The sequence below is a fragment of the Symphalangus syndactylus genome, chromosome 13, assembly GCF_028878055.3.
Source record: "Symphalangus syndactylus isolate Jambi chromosome 13, NHGRI_mSymSyn1-v2.1_pri, whole genome shotgun sequence".
Taxonomy (NCBI): domain Eukaryota; kingdom Metazoa; phylum Chordata; class Mammalia; order Primates; family Hylobatidae; genus Symphalangus; species Symphalangus syndactylus.
The window spans coordinates 120,122,294-120,136,549 of record NC_072435.2 but is presented as its reverse complement, the minus strand read 5'-3'; the positions used below and the strand labels follow the sequence as shown (position 1 = coordinate 120,136,549).

Genomic DNA, 14,256 nt, shown 5'->3' with positions numbered 1-14,256 from the left:
TTCCAGCCCCAGCCCTGTGCAGGGGCAGCTGTGCCCCAGCTTCTCACTCACAGAGCTGGGAACAGCGGCTTTCTCTGTTCTCAGCGCCCACCCTGGCCGCCCCCTGGTGTCCTTCCCCTCGCTCTCCCGCTCCTTACCTGGCTTTTTTAGCTCCTCAGGTATCCTGAGCAGGCCCAGCTCCCTCATGTGCCCCCTCCCTGGAGACCTCCTAGCCCTGCCTCAGCTTCCTTACCGTTCTCTCCTGGCACCTCATTGACTACCTCCACACAGTTACCAGGCTCTGTAGAGCTTGGGATGTCTGTTAATGTGTTCATAGTCTGTCTTCTGAATTAGGTGGTAAGATGCTTGCATCCGTTTTATGACCGCTGTATTCACAGCGTCTACAACAGTGCCTGGCACCTAGTAGCTGCTTCATGAGAAGTTTTGGAATGATGCAAGGAATAAATGAACGAATGAGTGGGATAGGTCAAACCGTGCCACACAGAGTCTGGCAGGTTACAGTCAGGGGAGCAGTTTCACTCTGGGAGCAGCAGGGAATGTGGATTTATTCCAGGACAATGGGGACTCATCGAGGGTGGTGGAGGAAGGGGGCAGCTCCCATGACTGCCTGACCGACCGCCTTCTCTCCTCCCCCAGGTCCACCTCCACCTCCTCACCCGTTCGCCCGGCTGCCACATTCCCACCCGCCACCCACTGCCCACTGGGCGGCACCCTCGATGGGGTCTACCCTACCCTCATGGAGCCCGTCTTGCTGCCCAAGGAGGCCCCCCGGGTCGCCCGGCCAGAGCGGCCCCGAGCAGACACCGGCCACGCCTTCCTCACCAAGCCCCCAGTCCGCTCCGGGCTGGAGCCCGCCTCCTCCCCCAGCAAGGGCTCGGAGCCCCGGCCCCTAGCGCCCCCCGTCTCTGGCCATGCCACCATCGCCCGCACCCCTGCGAAGAACCTCGCACCTCACCACGCCAGCCCGGACCCGCCGGCGCCACCTGCCTCGGCCTCGGACCCGCACCGGGAAAAGACTCAAAGTAAACCCTTTTCCATCCAGGAACTGGAACTCCGTTCTCTGGGTAAGACCACCCTGACAGCGGCCACCTTCATAGACGCGATTATCATGCGTCAAATTGCTCACGATAAAGGGGCGCGAGAAGGAGGTGCGCTGGCCAACGGCTCCCCTCGCGATGGTAAGACTTCCGGCCCGCACCCACCCCGTCTCGTGGTCCAAAGATATTTTCAGATCTCTGCTTTTTACTTTGGCCCCCGTTTTCTTCGTTGTTGGTTTTGGTATTTTGTTTTGAAGCCCATCCGTCCTCGCCGGTTTGCACGCGCTGACGACTACTCCGGCTGCGCCCGCCCCTCTGGTTTGGGGACGCTCATCATTTGCACATCATTTTACCATGGTTTTTTTTTTTTTTTTTTTTCTGGATTTTTGCTTTTTTTTCTTTAATGAATGGATCTGTGATTCTGACTTCGACTGCGCCCCCATCTCCCACTTTGCGCCTGTGTCCGGGGAGCAGGGATGGGGCTGCGGGAGGGCTGGGGCCTGCGCCCCCACCTGCCGGCTGCCTGGATGCAGTCGGACTAGGGGGAAGTGGAGGCAGGCGGTGCGGGGAGAAGCTGAGGCGGGGCGGGGGCCTGCGCATCAAGGAGGAGCTGGGTCCAGCTCTTGCATCCTGCCCTGTCCCCAGCCCATGTACCCCAGAAAAAGGGGAGCCCTCTGCATCTGGACCCCTGCCTTGGCCCTAGTTCATGGCTCCTCTCTGTTGGACTGGGATGGCCGAGGCTCTAGCCCAGGCAGGGCCCCGGGGACCCAGAGTCACTCCCAGCCACACCCCCCTTCTCATTCTGCCCCACACACTCCTTCCCCAGAGACTCATGCTGCCCCCATCTCACGCTGGCCTCGCCCGGCCTCCACCGCCTGAACCCATCTCTGTCCCTTCTTGCCTACCTAATCTCTCTCTGTGTCTCCCTCTCCCTCTGTCTCTGTCTGTCTCTGTCCCAGGCTCCGCATCTCTCTCCACCTCTCCCTTGGCCTCCCTCTCTCTCTCCAACACCCCTCTCTGCCTTACTCTCTTTGGGAGCCCAAACCCTACCCCTAGCTTGGGTTCCCCTTGACCCCACGGGGACCCAGCCAGCTGGGAGGGCAGTCCTGCCCCTCTGACCCCGAGCCCCTGGGCCCGGTGCCTGACTCTGCACCCTGCCTGCCCTAGGTTACCACGGCAGCAGCTACAGCCCCGAAGGGGTGGAGCCCGTCAGCCCTGTGAGCTCGCCCAGCCTGACCCACGACAAGGGGCTCCCCAAGCACCTGGAAGAGCTCGACAAGAGCCACCTGGAGGGGGAGCTGCGGCCCAAGCAGCCAGGTACGCCCCACCCAGCACCCAGGCCCCTGAAGCCCTGCACGATGAGGACCCTCACGGCCTCATCACGCAGATGGGAAAACAGAGGTGCCTAAAGGCCAAGGAATCGGCTGGGTCAGGAGGCTCAAAGGCACAGGGCTGGCATTTGGGCCCAGCAGCCCTGGGGACAGCAGACACCCCCTGACCAGCTCTGCTCTGCCTGCAGGCCCCGTGAAGCTTGGCGGGGAGGCCGCCCACCTCCCACACCTGCGGCCGCTGCCTGAGAGCCAGCCCTCGTCCAGCCCGCTGCTCCAGACCGCCCCGGGGGTCAAAGGTCACCAGCGGGTGGTCACCCTGGCCCAGCACATCAGTGTAACTACGTGTTCTCTGCTGCTCCTTGTCACCTTTGCACCTGGGGGCACCAGGCCTGGAGAGGGGATGGGGAACCCCACAGCCCCTCTGTCCTGGTGGGGGTGGCTGGGGGATCCAGGGCGTGGGTGAGGAGGGGGATCCAGGGCATGGGTGAGGGCCCGCACCATCACCGCCCCCTAATCCATGGGTGGAGCCTGTGATGCGAGCCGATGGCATCTTCACTGGCAATGAGGCCTTCCTGGTGGCCCGGGTTTCTCAGTGTCATGGGCCGGTCACATCAGCCATCTGCCAACTACCAGCTTGGGACCGCTGAGCACAGCCCCACTCCCATGCACACCGGGACACGGAGGCCCAGAGGGTGGCGGGCAGGTCCACAGTCACCCAGGAAGCTGGCCCCAGCCAGGATTCTGCCCCAAGCTCCGTCTAGCCCCTCCCCACCCCCAGAAGGTTCTGGCAGGAGGGTGCTGCCTGACCCTGGGCCCCCCCACTTGCCTGCAGGAGGTCATCACACAGGACTACACCCGGCACCACCCACAGCAGCTCAGCGCACCCCTGCCCGCCCCCCTCTACTCCTTCCCTGGGGCCAGCTGCCCCGTCCTGGACCTCCGCCGCCCACCCAGTGACCTCTACCTCCCGCCCCCGGACCATGGTGCCCCGGCCCGTGGCTCCCCCCACAGCGAAGGGGGCAAGAGGTGAGCGAGGGATGGGGTGCCTCTTGCTGGTCAGCCGGTGGGAGGCCTTCGTCAGCTGGGTGCCTCAGAGCGGGGTCCGAGCTCAGCTGCATACGAGGCCCGCCTGGCCTCATTGCACATGCAAGAAATGGAGGCTCCAGGAGATGGGGAAGTCACAGAGCGGATACATAACGAATAATAGCTGATAAAAGTACATGCTGTGCTCAGTGGGTTCCAGGCACTCACGTGTACCCTTTGCACACAGCCCCCCAGGAGACATAGGCAGCATTCTCCCCATTTCACAGATGAAGAAACTAAGGCCTGGAGAAGTGAATTCACTTGCCCACAGGGACACAGTCAGCAGGTGACAGAGGGGGATTCAATCCAGGGCTGTATGACTAGAGAGCAACCTTTCCACACATGCACACCGCACACACATGCACACCCGCACACACATGCACACCCGCACGCACATGCACACCACACACGCACACCGCACACACATGCACACCACACACACATGCACACACACGCACACCTGCACACACATGCACACCGCACACACATGCACACACACACATGCACACCGCACACACATGCACACCACACACATGCACACCACACATGCACACCCGCGCACACATGCACACCGCACACACATGCACACCCGCACACACATGCACACCGCACACACATGCACACCCGCACACACATGCACACCCGCACACACATGCACACCACACATGCACACCGCACATGCACACCCACACACACGTGCACACCGCACACACGTGCACACCTGCACACCCCTGTAGATGCACGCACATGCACGCACATGCACATGCTCACGCACACGCCCACCCTGGTGAACCCTGGGGCCTCTGGGGGTCAAAAGAGGAAGAGAGGGGAGGGCCCCGAGCTCCAGGGTGAAGGAGGCGTTTTGGTGAGGGCAGGAGGTAATGTGTGTGCGAGGACAGACATGGCAAGACAGCAGGATATCTTTGGGGGACAGTAGTGTAGCTGGTACTGGGGTACAACCAGAATCCAGAGCAGGGGTCAGTAAACTATGGCCCATGGGCCAGATCTAGCCCGGGCCCTGTGTTTGTACAATTAATGAACTAAAAAGATGATTTTGCATTTTTAAAGGTTGTTTAAAAAAAAATAAAAATGATAACGATACGCGCCAGAGATTACTTGTGGTCGAAAATGCCTAAAACGTTTATGATTTGGCCACATACAGGAAAAGTGTGCTGGGCCCTGGTTTAGAGTGGAGGGGTGCGTCCCCTCAGGAGGGAGACCTCTGACCACATCTGGGGCCCTTTCTCCATCCAGGTCTCCGGAGCCAAGCAAGACGTCGGTCTTGGGTGGCGGTGAGGACGGTATTGAACCTGTGTCCCCACCGGAGGGCATGACGGAGCCAGGGCACTCCCGGAGTGCTGTGTACCCGCTGCTATACCGGGATGGGGAGCAGACGGAGCCCAGGTACTTCTGTGGGCACATGCGCTGCCCCCGGGATGCTCTGGTATCAGCTCCTTGCCCATCCTTGGCCCCAGTCCACCGTGGTGCCATGTGGAGAGTGACAAGGGTACAGGGCTCAGCTGGGTGACCTCAAGCCTGCCAAGCAAGTTTCACCAACTTGGGGGTGTGATACATGCCCAGCCTCCCTGGGGAGACCTCAGTGGTAGCTTTGCATGCCTTGGGCTAGGATCTCAGCTGGACCAGGCCCCTATTGCCAGCCCCTGTTGAACCTCTAAGAAATAATGAGCTAGGTGTGCTGGGCCAGACAGGGGGCGATGGGTGAGGCGGGACCTGAGAAGGAAGCTGGGCCCGCTGGCCTTGGGGAAGGGCATGATCGGAACCCAGTTTCAGTCCTTGGGGCTCTCTTTAGAGGGTCAGGCTGGAGCAAGTGGTCACAGGCAGCCCACCACACAGTCAGGCGTCTCCCAAGACACCCCTAGCCCTAGGACAGGTAAACCGCAGAGATTTCAGGAGCCGTGATCTTCTACCAGGCAGGGGATGCAGGCGTGGGCATGGGTGAAGCTTGCTTCCAAATGTGTAAGGCATCTCAGGTGGTGAGTTCCCCGTCATCAAAGGCATGCAAGCTCAGCACCAAGTGAGCTGATGTGAGGTGTTTGATCCTCACAGCAGGATGGGCTCCAAGTCTCCAGGCAACACCAGCCAGCCACCAGCCTTCTTCAGCAAGCTGACCGAGAGCAACTCCGCCATGGTCAAGTCCAAGAAGCAAGAGATCAACAAGAAGCTGAACACTCACAACCGGAATGAGGCTGAATACAGTAAGGGGCCTGCAGACTCCCGGGGAAGCATGGGGCCACAGGTGGGCCGGTGGCCTGCCTGGGTAGCTGGAGCCGCCCAGTGGCAGAAACCCATGGTGCACCTTCGAAAGCTAAGTGGCCCTGCTGACCGCCTCCCCCCAAGCCCTTTGCCTCACATTTGGGGAGCCCCAGGGCAGTTTCTTGATTTGCTGGGCTTTCCGTAGGAGCTTACTGGCACAGAAGAATAGCACCCAGCACATAGTAGGTGCCCAGTGAATACCTGCATGAATACTGGGACCAGGGGTTGGGTCCCTCCCACACAAGGGCCGGGCGCCTCCCACGCTCAGCACCAGTGTGGCTTTGCACCCATTGACGTGGTTGCTGGTATGAATGCCCCACTCTGCCTCCCAGTCCCTAGCACAGCGCCTGGCAGTTAGCAGATCCACCAGGGAATACATGAGTGGGTGGGCACATAAAGAATCTGTCACAGTCCCTGACCCCAAGAAGCCTCATCTGCCAGGGGAGTTTGGACAAATCACAGATGCATTTCCCTTCCTGGGGCTGGAGTAGAAACCTTGCAAACCTCACTGGCTTGCTGGGCACGGTGGCTCATGCCTATAGGCCCAGTACTTGGGGAGGATGAGGCAGGAGGATTGCTTGAAGCCGGGAGTTCAAGACCAGTCTGTGCAACATAGCAAGACCCCATCGCTACAAAAAATTAAAGAAACAGGCACACGCCTATAGTCCCAGCTACTGGGGAGGCTGAGAGAGGAGGACTGCTTGAGCCTGGGAGGTCAAGGCTGCAGGGAGCTATGATCACACCACTGCACTCCAGCCTGGGCAACAGAGCAAGACATTGTCTTAAAAAGAAAAAAAATTTCTGACCCAGGCTGGTAACTCCAGGGCCCTGTAAGTGCAGTCCAGGGAACCGTAGCATCAGCATCCCCAGGGTACGTTGGCATCCCCAGGGTACTGGTTAGAAATGCAGGCCCTTGGCCGGGCGCAGTGGCTTACGCCTGTAATCCCAGCACTTTGGGAGGTCAAGGCAGGTGGATCATATGAGGTCAGGAGTTCGAGACCAGCCTGACCAACATGGTGAAACCCCCGTCTCTACTAAAAATACAAAAATTAGCCAGGCGTGGTGGCGGGTGTCTGTAACCCCAGCTACTCAGGAGGCTGAGGCAGGAGAAATCACTTGAACCTGGGAGGCGGAGGTTGCAGGGCGCCGAGATCGCACAATTGCACTCCAGCCTGGGTGACAGAGCGAGACTCTGTCTCAAAAAAAAAAGAAAGAAATGCAGACACTTGGCCCTGTCCCAGGCCTGCTGCATCAGAACCTGCAATGAACAAGATTCCCCAGGTGATGCCAGCACACCTGGCCTGGACCACACAGGGAGCTGGTAGGGCAGGTGATTCCCAGAGACCTGGGGGCCTCACCCACTGTCACCCGCTTCCAGATATCGGCCAGCCTGGGACGGAGATCTTCAATATGCCCGCCATCACCGGAACAGGTAACCCATCCAGCCCTTGCTATATGGCTGCCCAGGTCCCCTGCGCTCCCTCCCCACCCCTGCTCCGGCTGTCATGAAGGGAGGAGGAGCCTTCGCCAGTCCAGGTGTACCCCCTCATTCTGGGATGAACTAACCGCACAGTAGGATTCAGAGTCACACAACAGGCAGGCGAGGCTTGTTCCCCTTGTAGAAAGGACCCTCGCTGTGCAGGGAGTCTGGAGTTAAGATGCCCTCGGGTGGTTAGTAAGTATCAGATGCACCCTCACCAGCTGGAAACTCACCTTGCTGCTTCGCCAGCCTCAGCTGGAGATGCACGTGTCTGGACGAGGGGTGGGCCTGAGCTCAGAGCACAAACCTCCAAGTTCACTCGGGCATTTGTTATAGCTAGACCTTCATTCCTTAATTCCAGCCAGGGAACTGGGAAGCCTTACTTTTTTTTTTTTCAAGATCAAATACAGGTGTGTGGCAGAGAGAGGTGTAAAATTGACACACACTTTTAAGCTGAAACTTAAGACTTCTATGATCTTTTGGACTTAGGGGTCCCTTGAGGTTGGAGCCCCATCCTCTAGGAGGGCCCCATTGTGTATTTCCTTGGTGAGTCTGGGGTGTGGCCTCCGGGGGTCACTCTGCATGGGCAGGCCTGGCCCAGTGGGGCTGAGGCAGTTTCGGGGTCGGCTGCCTCTGTGTGGGTGCCTGGTTATCCTCTGGTCCTTTGGTGGAAGCCAAGGCCGGGATGGAGGTCGGAGAGGTTTGCTGATCTTCCCTGGGAGACATTCCTGGGCCTTGAGCCCTGGGAATGGTGAGCGAAGGACAGTCATTCAGATATTATCAGGGGGTCATCGAGGCCTCCAAATGGGAGTCCCAACTAGGACACCTCCACCTGCCCAGTGACTAGACACTGGGGGCATTGCCAAGCCTCAGGCAGTGGGAAGAAGACAATTTGGTCGAAACAACAAGAGGGTTAGAAATGAATGTTCCTGGGATGTTCTAAATCTTGAAATAGGTGCTAGACACACAGGTGTATCTGTGTGTACAAACTCATAGCATGGTACAGTGAAGATTTATGCTAACACTTATATATAAATATTTTGTATTTATCTTTTTAAGACACGGTCTTTCTGTCACCTAGGCCAGTGTGCAGTGGTGCGATCACGGCTCACTGCAGCCTCCGCCTCCCAGGCTTAGATGATCCTGCTACCTCAGCCTCCTGAGCAGCTGGGACTACAGGCACTCGCCACTGCACCCAACTAATTTTTTAACTTTTTTCTAGAGACGGGCTCTCGATATGTTACCCAGGCTAGTCTTGAACTCCTGTCCTCAAGCTGAGGATCCTCCCACCTCGACTGATTTTTGTTTTTTGTTTGTTTGTTTGTTTGACAGAGTCTCGCTCTGTCGCCCAGGCTGGAGTGCAGTGGTGCGATCTTGGCTCACTGCAGCCTCTGCCTCCCGAGTTTAAGCAGTTCTTCCACCTCAGCCTCCCAGGTAGCGGGATTACAGACACCAGCCACTACACCTGGCTAATTTTTGTATTTTTAGTAGAGATAGGGTTTCATTATGTTGGCCAGGCTGATCTCGAACTCCTGACATTAGATGATCCACCCACATTGGGCCTCCCAAAGTGCTGAGATTACAGGCGTGAGCAGCTGCACCCAGCCTGATTTTTTCTTTTTATGCAGTTTTAGTCCACAGGAAGAAATTTTCTAGGCTCCAGTCTTTGCCACTCAGCCTGTGTCAGACTTCACCTTTATAAATGGAGATCGTTAAGCCTGGAGCCAGCTCCATCAGGTCACGGACTCATGGCCTTGGTTAGGAGGCCTGGTCGCGCTGCTGTGATTTCAGCACTCACCCTTGTTGGAAATGTTGCTTTTTCTTCATGCACATGGCTGTTTTTTCAAAAGTGCTGCAGAAATGTGGCCAAGACAGCAGAAAAGGTGTGAGCATCCCTGGCTACAAACGCATTTGAAACCAAAAGGGAAAAGAACGCAGGCAGCCAGCAGTTGCTACAGAAACGTGATTTTCAAAGCATCTGCGTCACCTGCAACCTCATGGAAGCCTCGGTTTAGTTTACAAAGGAGCGAGTGGTCAGACAATTTGACCGCTTTGTATCCGTACGATTCATTCAGAGGAGAAGTTTAAAAATCGATGAAACTCTTGCCCCGTGGTGGGCACGGTGGGATGGGGATTCACTGGCGGCTTTTGAAAGCAAAGTCTGGTTTAACAAAAATTCTGAAAAGACAGCACCTACAGGGGGTCTGCAAAGGTCCCCCACCTCCACATGGTTCACAAGAAAGAAAAAAGGGAAAGGAAATGTGGTTAACAGAAAAGGAGGTTCCCCTGATTGTCAGGAGGTGTTCTGGAAGCATCCTCTTGGGACCGGTTTGTTGATTCGACCACTTTGTCCTTGGGACTGGGCAGCTGGGCCAGCTGGGGCCGGACCAGGGCTGGTCCTGTGATTGTGTCTACCTCTGCCCTGTCCCCTGCACGCACCGTAACTGCATGGCTACGACCCCGCCCTCAGCGTCCGTCTCTGCACCTCTTTCTCCTCATGGCTCCTGGGTGGGGAGAGGCAGAGGGAGGAGAGTAGGCCCAGCTTGGTGGGGAGGCAGGGGGCTGCACGTCCCAGGCCACACAGGTGGAGGTGGGGCAGCGGGAGGACCGTCTGGTCACCTTCTCTCTCTCAGTCCCTTACCCGGCCCCCTGCCAGCCCCCAGCTCTGGCTTGACCCAATTTTCTAGCAGCCTGTTCCCCAACCAGGGTAGCCCTCCCATCTCCCACCCTCTCCATTAAGGGCACTTGGGATTTAAAAAAAAACAAAAAAACAAACAAAAAAAACCAGCCCCAGCTAGGATTGGAGGTGCAGACGGGGCTTGTGATTTCCTAGAGGACAGAATAGGAATGAGAATAGGGGCTGGCGGGGGCATCTGACCTCCCCTACCCCACCTCCCTGGCAGCGCCCAAGAGCTTCCGGGGCCCCAGGTAGAAGAAACCAGCCTCTCTCCTTTTATCACCACCCAGCAGGAAAAAAAGGGTGGGGAGGGATAGGGAAATAAATATGTTGCTTTGCCGAAATGTGCTCACTGTGTATTTCTCTCTCCTCCTCCTCCTCCTCCTCCTCCTTCCCTCTCTCTCCCTTCTCTCTCTCCGTCGCCCCTCTGGCTCCCCCTCCCCGGCCCTCATGTGTCTGTCTGTCTGTCTGTCTCTCTCTCCCAGGCCTTATGACCTATAGAAGCCAGGCGGTGCAGGAACATGCCAGCACCAACATGGGGCTGGAGGCCATAATTAGAAAGGCACTCATGGGTAAATATGACCAGTGGGAAGAGTCCCCGCCGCTCAGCGCCAATGCTTTTAACCCTCTGAATGCCAGTGCCAGCCTGCCCGCTGCTATACCCATAACCGCTGCTGACGGACGGAGTGACCACACACTCACCTCGCCAGGTCTGCAGGCCACCCCCGCCCCACCCCCGTCTGTCCCCACCCCCGGTGTGATTAATCCTCGCTCCTCCGCGCTCCTCTGACAACCCCCTCCTCGAGCTTTGGAGCTTGTGACTTTATTTTTGTGCGTGTTTGACCTCGTTCTGGAGTTTGCTAATCTGAAGCTGGGCTGACACCCCCCAAGTGTCTGCACCCTCTGCCCCCCAGCCCCGGCCCTCCTGCCCACTAGGCCCGAAGCGCTGCCGCCTCCCTCGGACACTCACACTGCCGTCCGCCCCCCAGTCCTCCTGCCTTCTTCCCTGCGGGGAACCGGCTTCTTGGCCCTTCTGTCTCCTTGGGGGAGACCGGGCTGGAGTGAAGCCCCACCCACACTGTGTGGACAGGGGAATGGCAGCCAGGCCTGTACTCAGCATCTGCCAGGCCCACTATGTGTCCTCAGCTGCCCCTTAGCCTGGTGGGGAGAAGCCCAGGGTCTGTCTCAGCCCTGGGAGTCAGGGAGCCTTAGGGGTCAGCCCCCCATCTGCCTGGCTCCCCATAAATACCCTCTGTATCAGGGCAGGGAGCTGAGGAGAGAGTTGCAGTTGTCCAACCTGGACACCGAGGCCCCAAGAAGCTTCTGGAGCCTCTGTGGGGGTCAGGCCTGGCCTCAGGGGTCCTGACTTCTCTGCACGGGGCCTGGATCCTGCCTAGCCTTAGCATGGTCCTGGGGCCACACTAAAACTGGAAGCCCAGCTTCATGCTTAGGGTTCCAGCCCCTGGGGCTAGGGTCGCTGCAGGACAGCCCGGGGGTTATTGCAAACAGCAGACAGTTTAGCCACCTCCCCCTGCCCAGCAGAAACTCATCTCTACCCTCCGGGCTCATGGCTGGCCATCTGGTCAACCCTGGCTTCCCAGCTGGGGCGGGCAGCAGGGAGGAGGGGTTCACGTCGCCACTCTCCCTCCCTCTTTGGAGGGCCCGTGGCAGGACCTCACCCCGCCCCTGTGGCCCCACCGCAGTGTCAGTGCTGTCTTCACTGCCCAACGCAGCCCCTTCCCATCTTGTCCCCCTGCAGGTGGCGGCGGGAAGGCCAAGGTCTCTGGCAGACCCAGCAGCCGAAAAGCCAAGTCCCCAGCCCCGGGCCTGGCGTCTGGGGACCGGCCACCCTCTGTCTCCTCAGTGCACTCGGAGGGAGACTGCAACCGCCGGACGCCGCTCACCAACCGTGTGTGGGAGGACCGGCCCTCGTCCGCAGGTGGGCACCAGGTGGGGACAGGGCTGGGCTCACCGAGCCCCCCGACACCGGGCTGTGAATGCTGCTGCCGGGGCACTGAAGGCTGAGGGCCTGCTGCACGCAGAGCTCAGACTCGGGCCTGTTCTGTGGAAACGCTGTCCACGAACCGTCAGGATGCTTCCTCCAGGGGCACAGGCAGAGGAAAAGGGTGTGGCTGGGGCCGGCCAGATCACATGGGCCTGGTGGGCCATCCAGGGGAGCCTGGACTTCCTTTGATGGGTAGTGAGGAGCCATGGAGGGCTTTCGGAAGGGAAATGCTGATCTAACAGGGTCAGAAGGCCCCTGGGAGAACAGACCTACTGCTATAGTCCAGGCAGAAGACAGCAGGGTGTGAACGGGGACGGAAGTAGAACAGGTGAAGAGAGGCAGACGGTTCTGAGACCTGTTCGCAATTAGAAAGGGCTGGGAAGGCTGTTGGACAGAAACGCTGAGGCCTCCGTTTCCCGGTGTGGTGGGCAGGCGGCCAGCAGGGGTTGCCGGGCTCACAGAGGCCTCCTGGGCATCTTTTGCTTCTTCCTGCAGGTTCCACACCATTCCCCTACAATCCCCTGATCATGCGGCTGCAGGCGGGTGTCATGGCTTCCCCACCCCCACCGGGCCTCCCCGCGGGCAGCGGGCCCCTCGCTGGCGCCCACCACGCCTGGGACGAGGAGCCCAAGCCACTGCTCTGCTCGCAGTATGAGACACTCTCCGACAGCGAGTGACTCAGAACGGGGGAAGGGGGGGCGGTGTCAGGTCCCAGCGAGCCACAGGAACAGCCCGGCAGGAGCAGGGTGGCTGCCAACTCCCCCCACCGAGGAAGGAGCCCCTGAGTCCGCCTGCGCCTCCATCCATCCGTCCGTCCAGAGCCGGCATCCTTGCCTGTCTAAAGCCTTAACTAAGACTCCCGCCCCGGGCTGGCCCTGTGCAGACCTTACTCAGGGGATGTTTACCTGGTGCTCGGGAAGGGAGGGGAAGGGGCCGGGGAGGGGGCACGGCAGGCGTGTGGCAGCCACACGCAGGCGGCCGGGGCGGCCAGGGACCCAAAGCAGGATGACCACGCACCTCCACGCCACTGCCTCCCCCAAATGCATTTGGAACCAAAGTCTAAACTGAGCTCGCAGCCCCCGCGCCCTCCCTCCGCCTCCCATCCCGCTTAGCGCTCTGGACAGATGGACGCAGGCCCTGTCCAGCCCCCAGTGCGCTCGTTCCGGTCCCCACAGGCTGCCCCAGCCAACGAGATTGCTGGAAACCAAGTCAGGCCAGGTGGGCGGACAAAAGGGCCAGGTGCGGCCTGGGGCAAATGGATGCTCCGAGGACTGGACTGTTTTTTTCACACATCGTTGCCGCAGCGGTGGGAAGGAAAGGCAGATGTAAATGATGTATTGGTTTACAGGGTATATTTTTGATACCTTCAATGAATTAATTCAGATGTTTTACGCAAGGAAGGACTTACCCAGTATTACTGCTGCTGTGCTTTTGATCCCTGCTTACCGTTCAAGAGGCGTGTGCAGGCCGACAGTCAGTGACCCCATCACTCGCAGGACCAAGGGGGCGGGGACTGCTGGCTCACGCCCCGCTGTGTCCTCCCTCCCTCCCTTCCTTGGGCAGAATGAATTCGATGCGTATTCTGTGGCCGCCATCTGCACAGGGTGGTGGTATTCTGTCATTTACACACGTCGTTCTAATTAAAAAGCAAATTATACTCCACTTACAAAGGTTTCTTCTCTACCTCAGACTGGGCAGCCAATAGGGCAGGCAGCTGGGGTTCAGGGGACAGCAGGAGGATACCCCTGGAGGGCCAAGGCCACATCCTCCTGAGTCACCAGGGAGTGGATCCTTTTGCAAGTTGAATATTTATACCCTTGGTAAGGACATCACCATGAGGGCATCAAATAGTCACATCTGTGGTGAAGGTATCAAGTGTTCACACCCATGGTAAGTGTGTCAGATGTTCACATGGGTTCACACCCATGTGTCAGGTATTCACACAATGGTGAGCGTGTCAGGTATTCACACGATGGTCAGGGTGTCATGTTCACACTCATGGTGAGAGGGTGTCAGGTATTCACACCCATGTATCAGGTATCACACCATGGTGAGGGTGTCAGATGTTCACACATGGTGAGTGTCAGGTGTTATACCATGGTGTCAAATATTCACACCATGGTGTCAGGTATTCACACCGTGGTGAGGGTGTCATGTTCACACTCATGGTGTCAGGTATTCACACCCATGGTGAGGGTGTCAGATGTTCACACTCATGGTGAGGATGTCAGGTATTCACACCGTGGTGAGGGTGTCATGTTCACACTCATGGTATCAGGTATTCACACCATGGTGAGGGTGTCAGATGTTCACACTCATGGTGAGAGGGTGCCAGGTATTCATACCCATGTGTCAGGTATTCACACCAT

General features: G+C 58.3%; 1 protein-coding gene across 37 annotated transcripts in view; it reads left to right on the top strand.

The window, feature by feature from the left end:
- NCOR2 (nuclear receptor corepressor 2) overlaps nt 1-13,549 on the top strand; it is a 240,969-nt gene extending 227,420 nt beyond the window's left edge. For 14 of the 37 annotated variants that reach the window (XM_055239207.2, XM_055239216.2, XM_055239213.2 and 11 more), the window contains 11 exons: nt 637-1,178; nt 2,205-2,354; nt 2,557-2,702; nt 3,201-3,394; nt 3,639-3,737; nt 4,706-4,855; nt 5,519-5,667; nt 7,104-7,157; nt 10,368-10,592; nt 11,642-11,821; nt 12,383-13,549. In XM_055239207.2, the coding sequence (XP_055095182.1) occupies nt 637-1,178; nt 2,205-2,354; nt 2,557-2,702; nt 3,201-3,394; nt 3,639-3,737; nt 4,706-4,855; nt 5,519-5,667; nt 7,104-7,157; nt 10,368-10,592; nt 11,642-11,821; nt 12,383-12,564 (2,071 nt within the window). In that variant the 3' untranslated portion in view covers nt 12,565-13,549. The remainder of the gene's footprint in view (nt 1-636; nt 1,179-2,204; nt 2,355-2,556; nt 2,703-3,200; nt 3,395-3,638; nt 3,738-4,705; nt 4,856-5,518; nt 5,668-7,103; nt 7,158-10,367; nt 10,593-11,641; nt 11,822-12,382) is intronic. The other 23 variants (XM_055239220.2, XM_063614592.1, XM_055239222.2 and 20 more) reach the window with 16 other exon arrangements.
- Nucleotides 13,550-14,256: the final 707 nt, after the last annotated feature.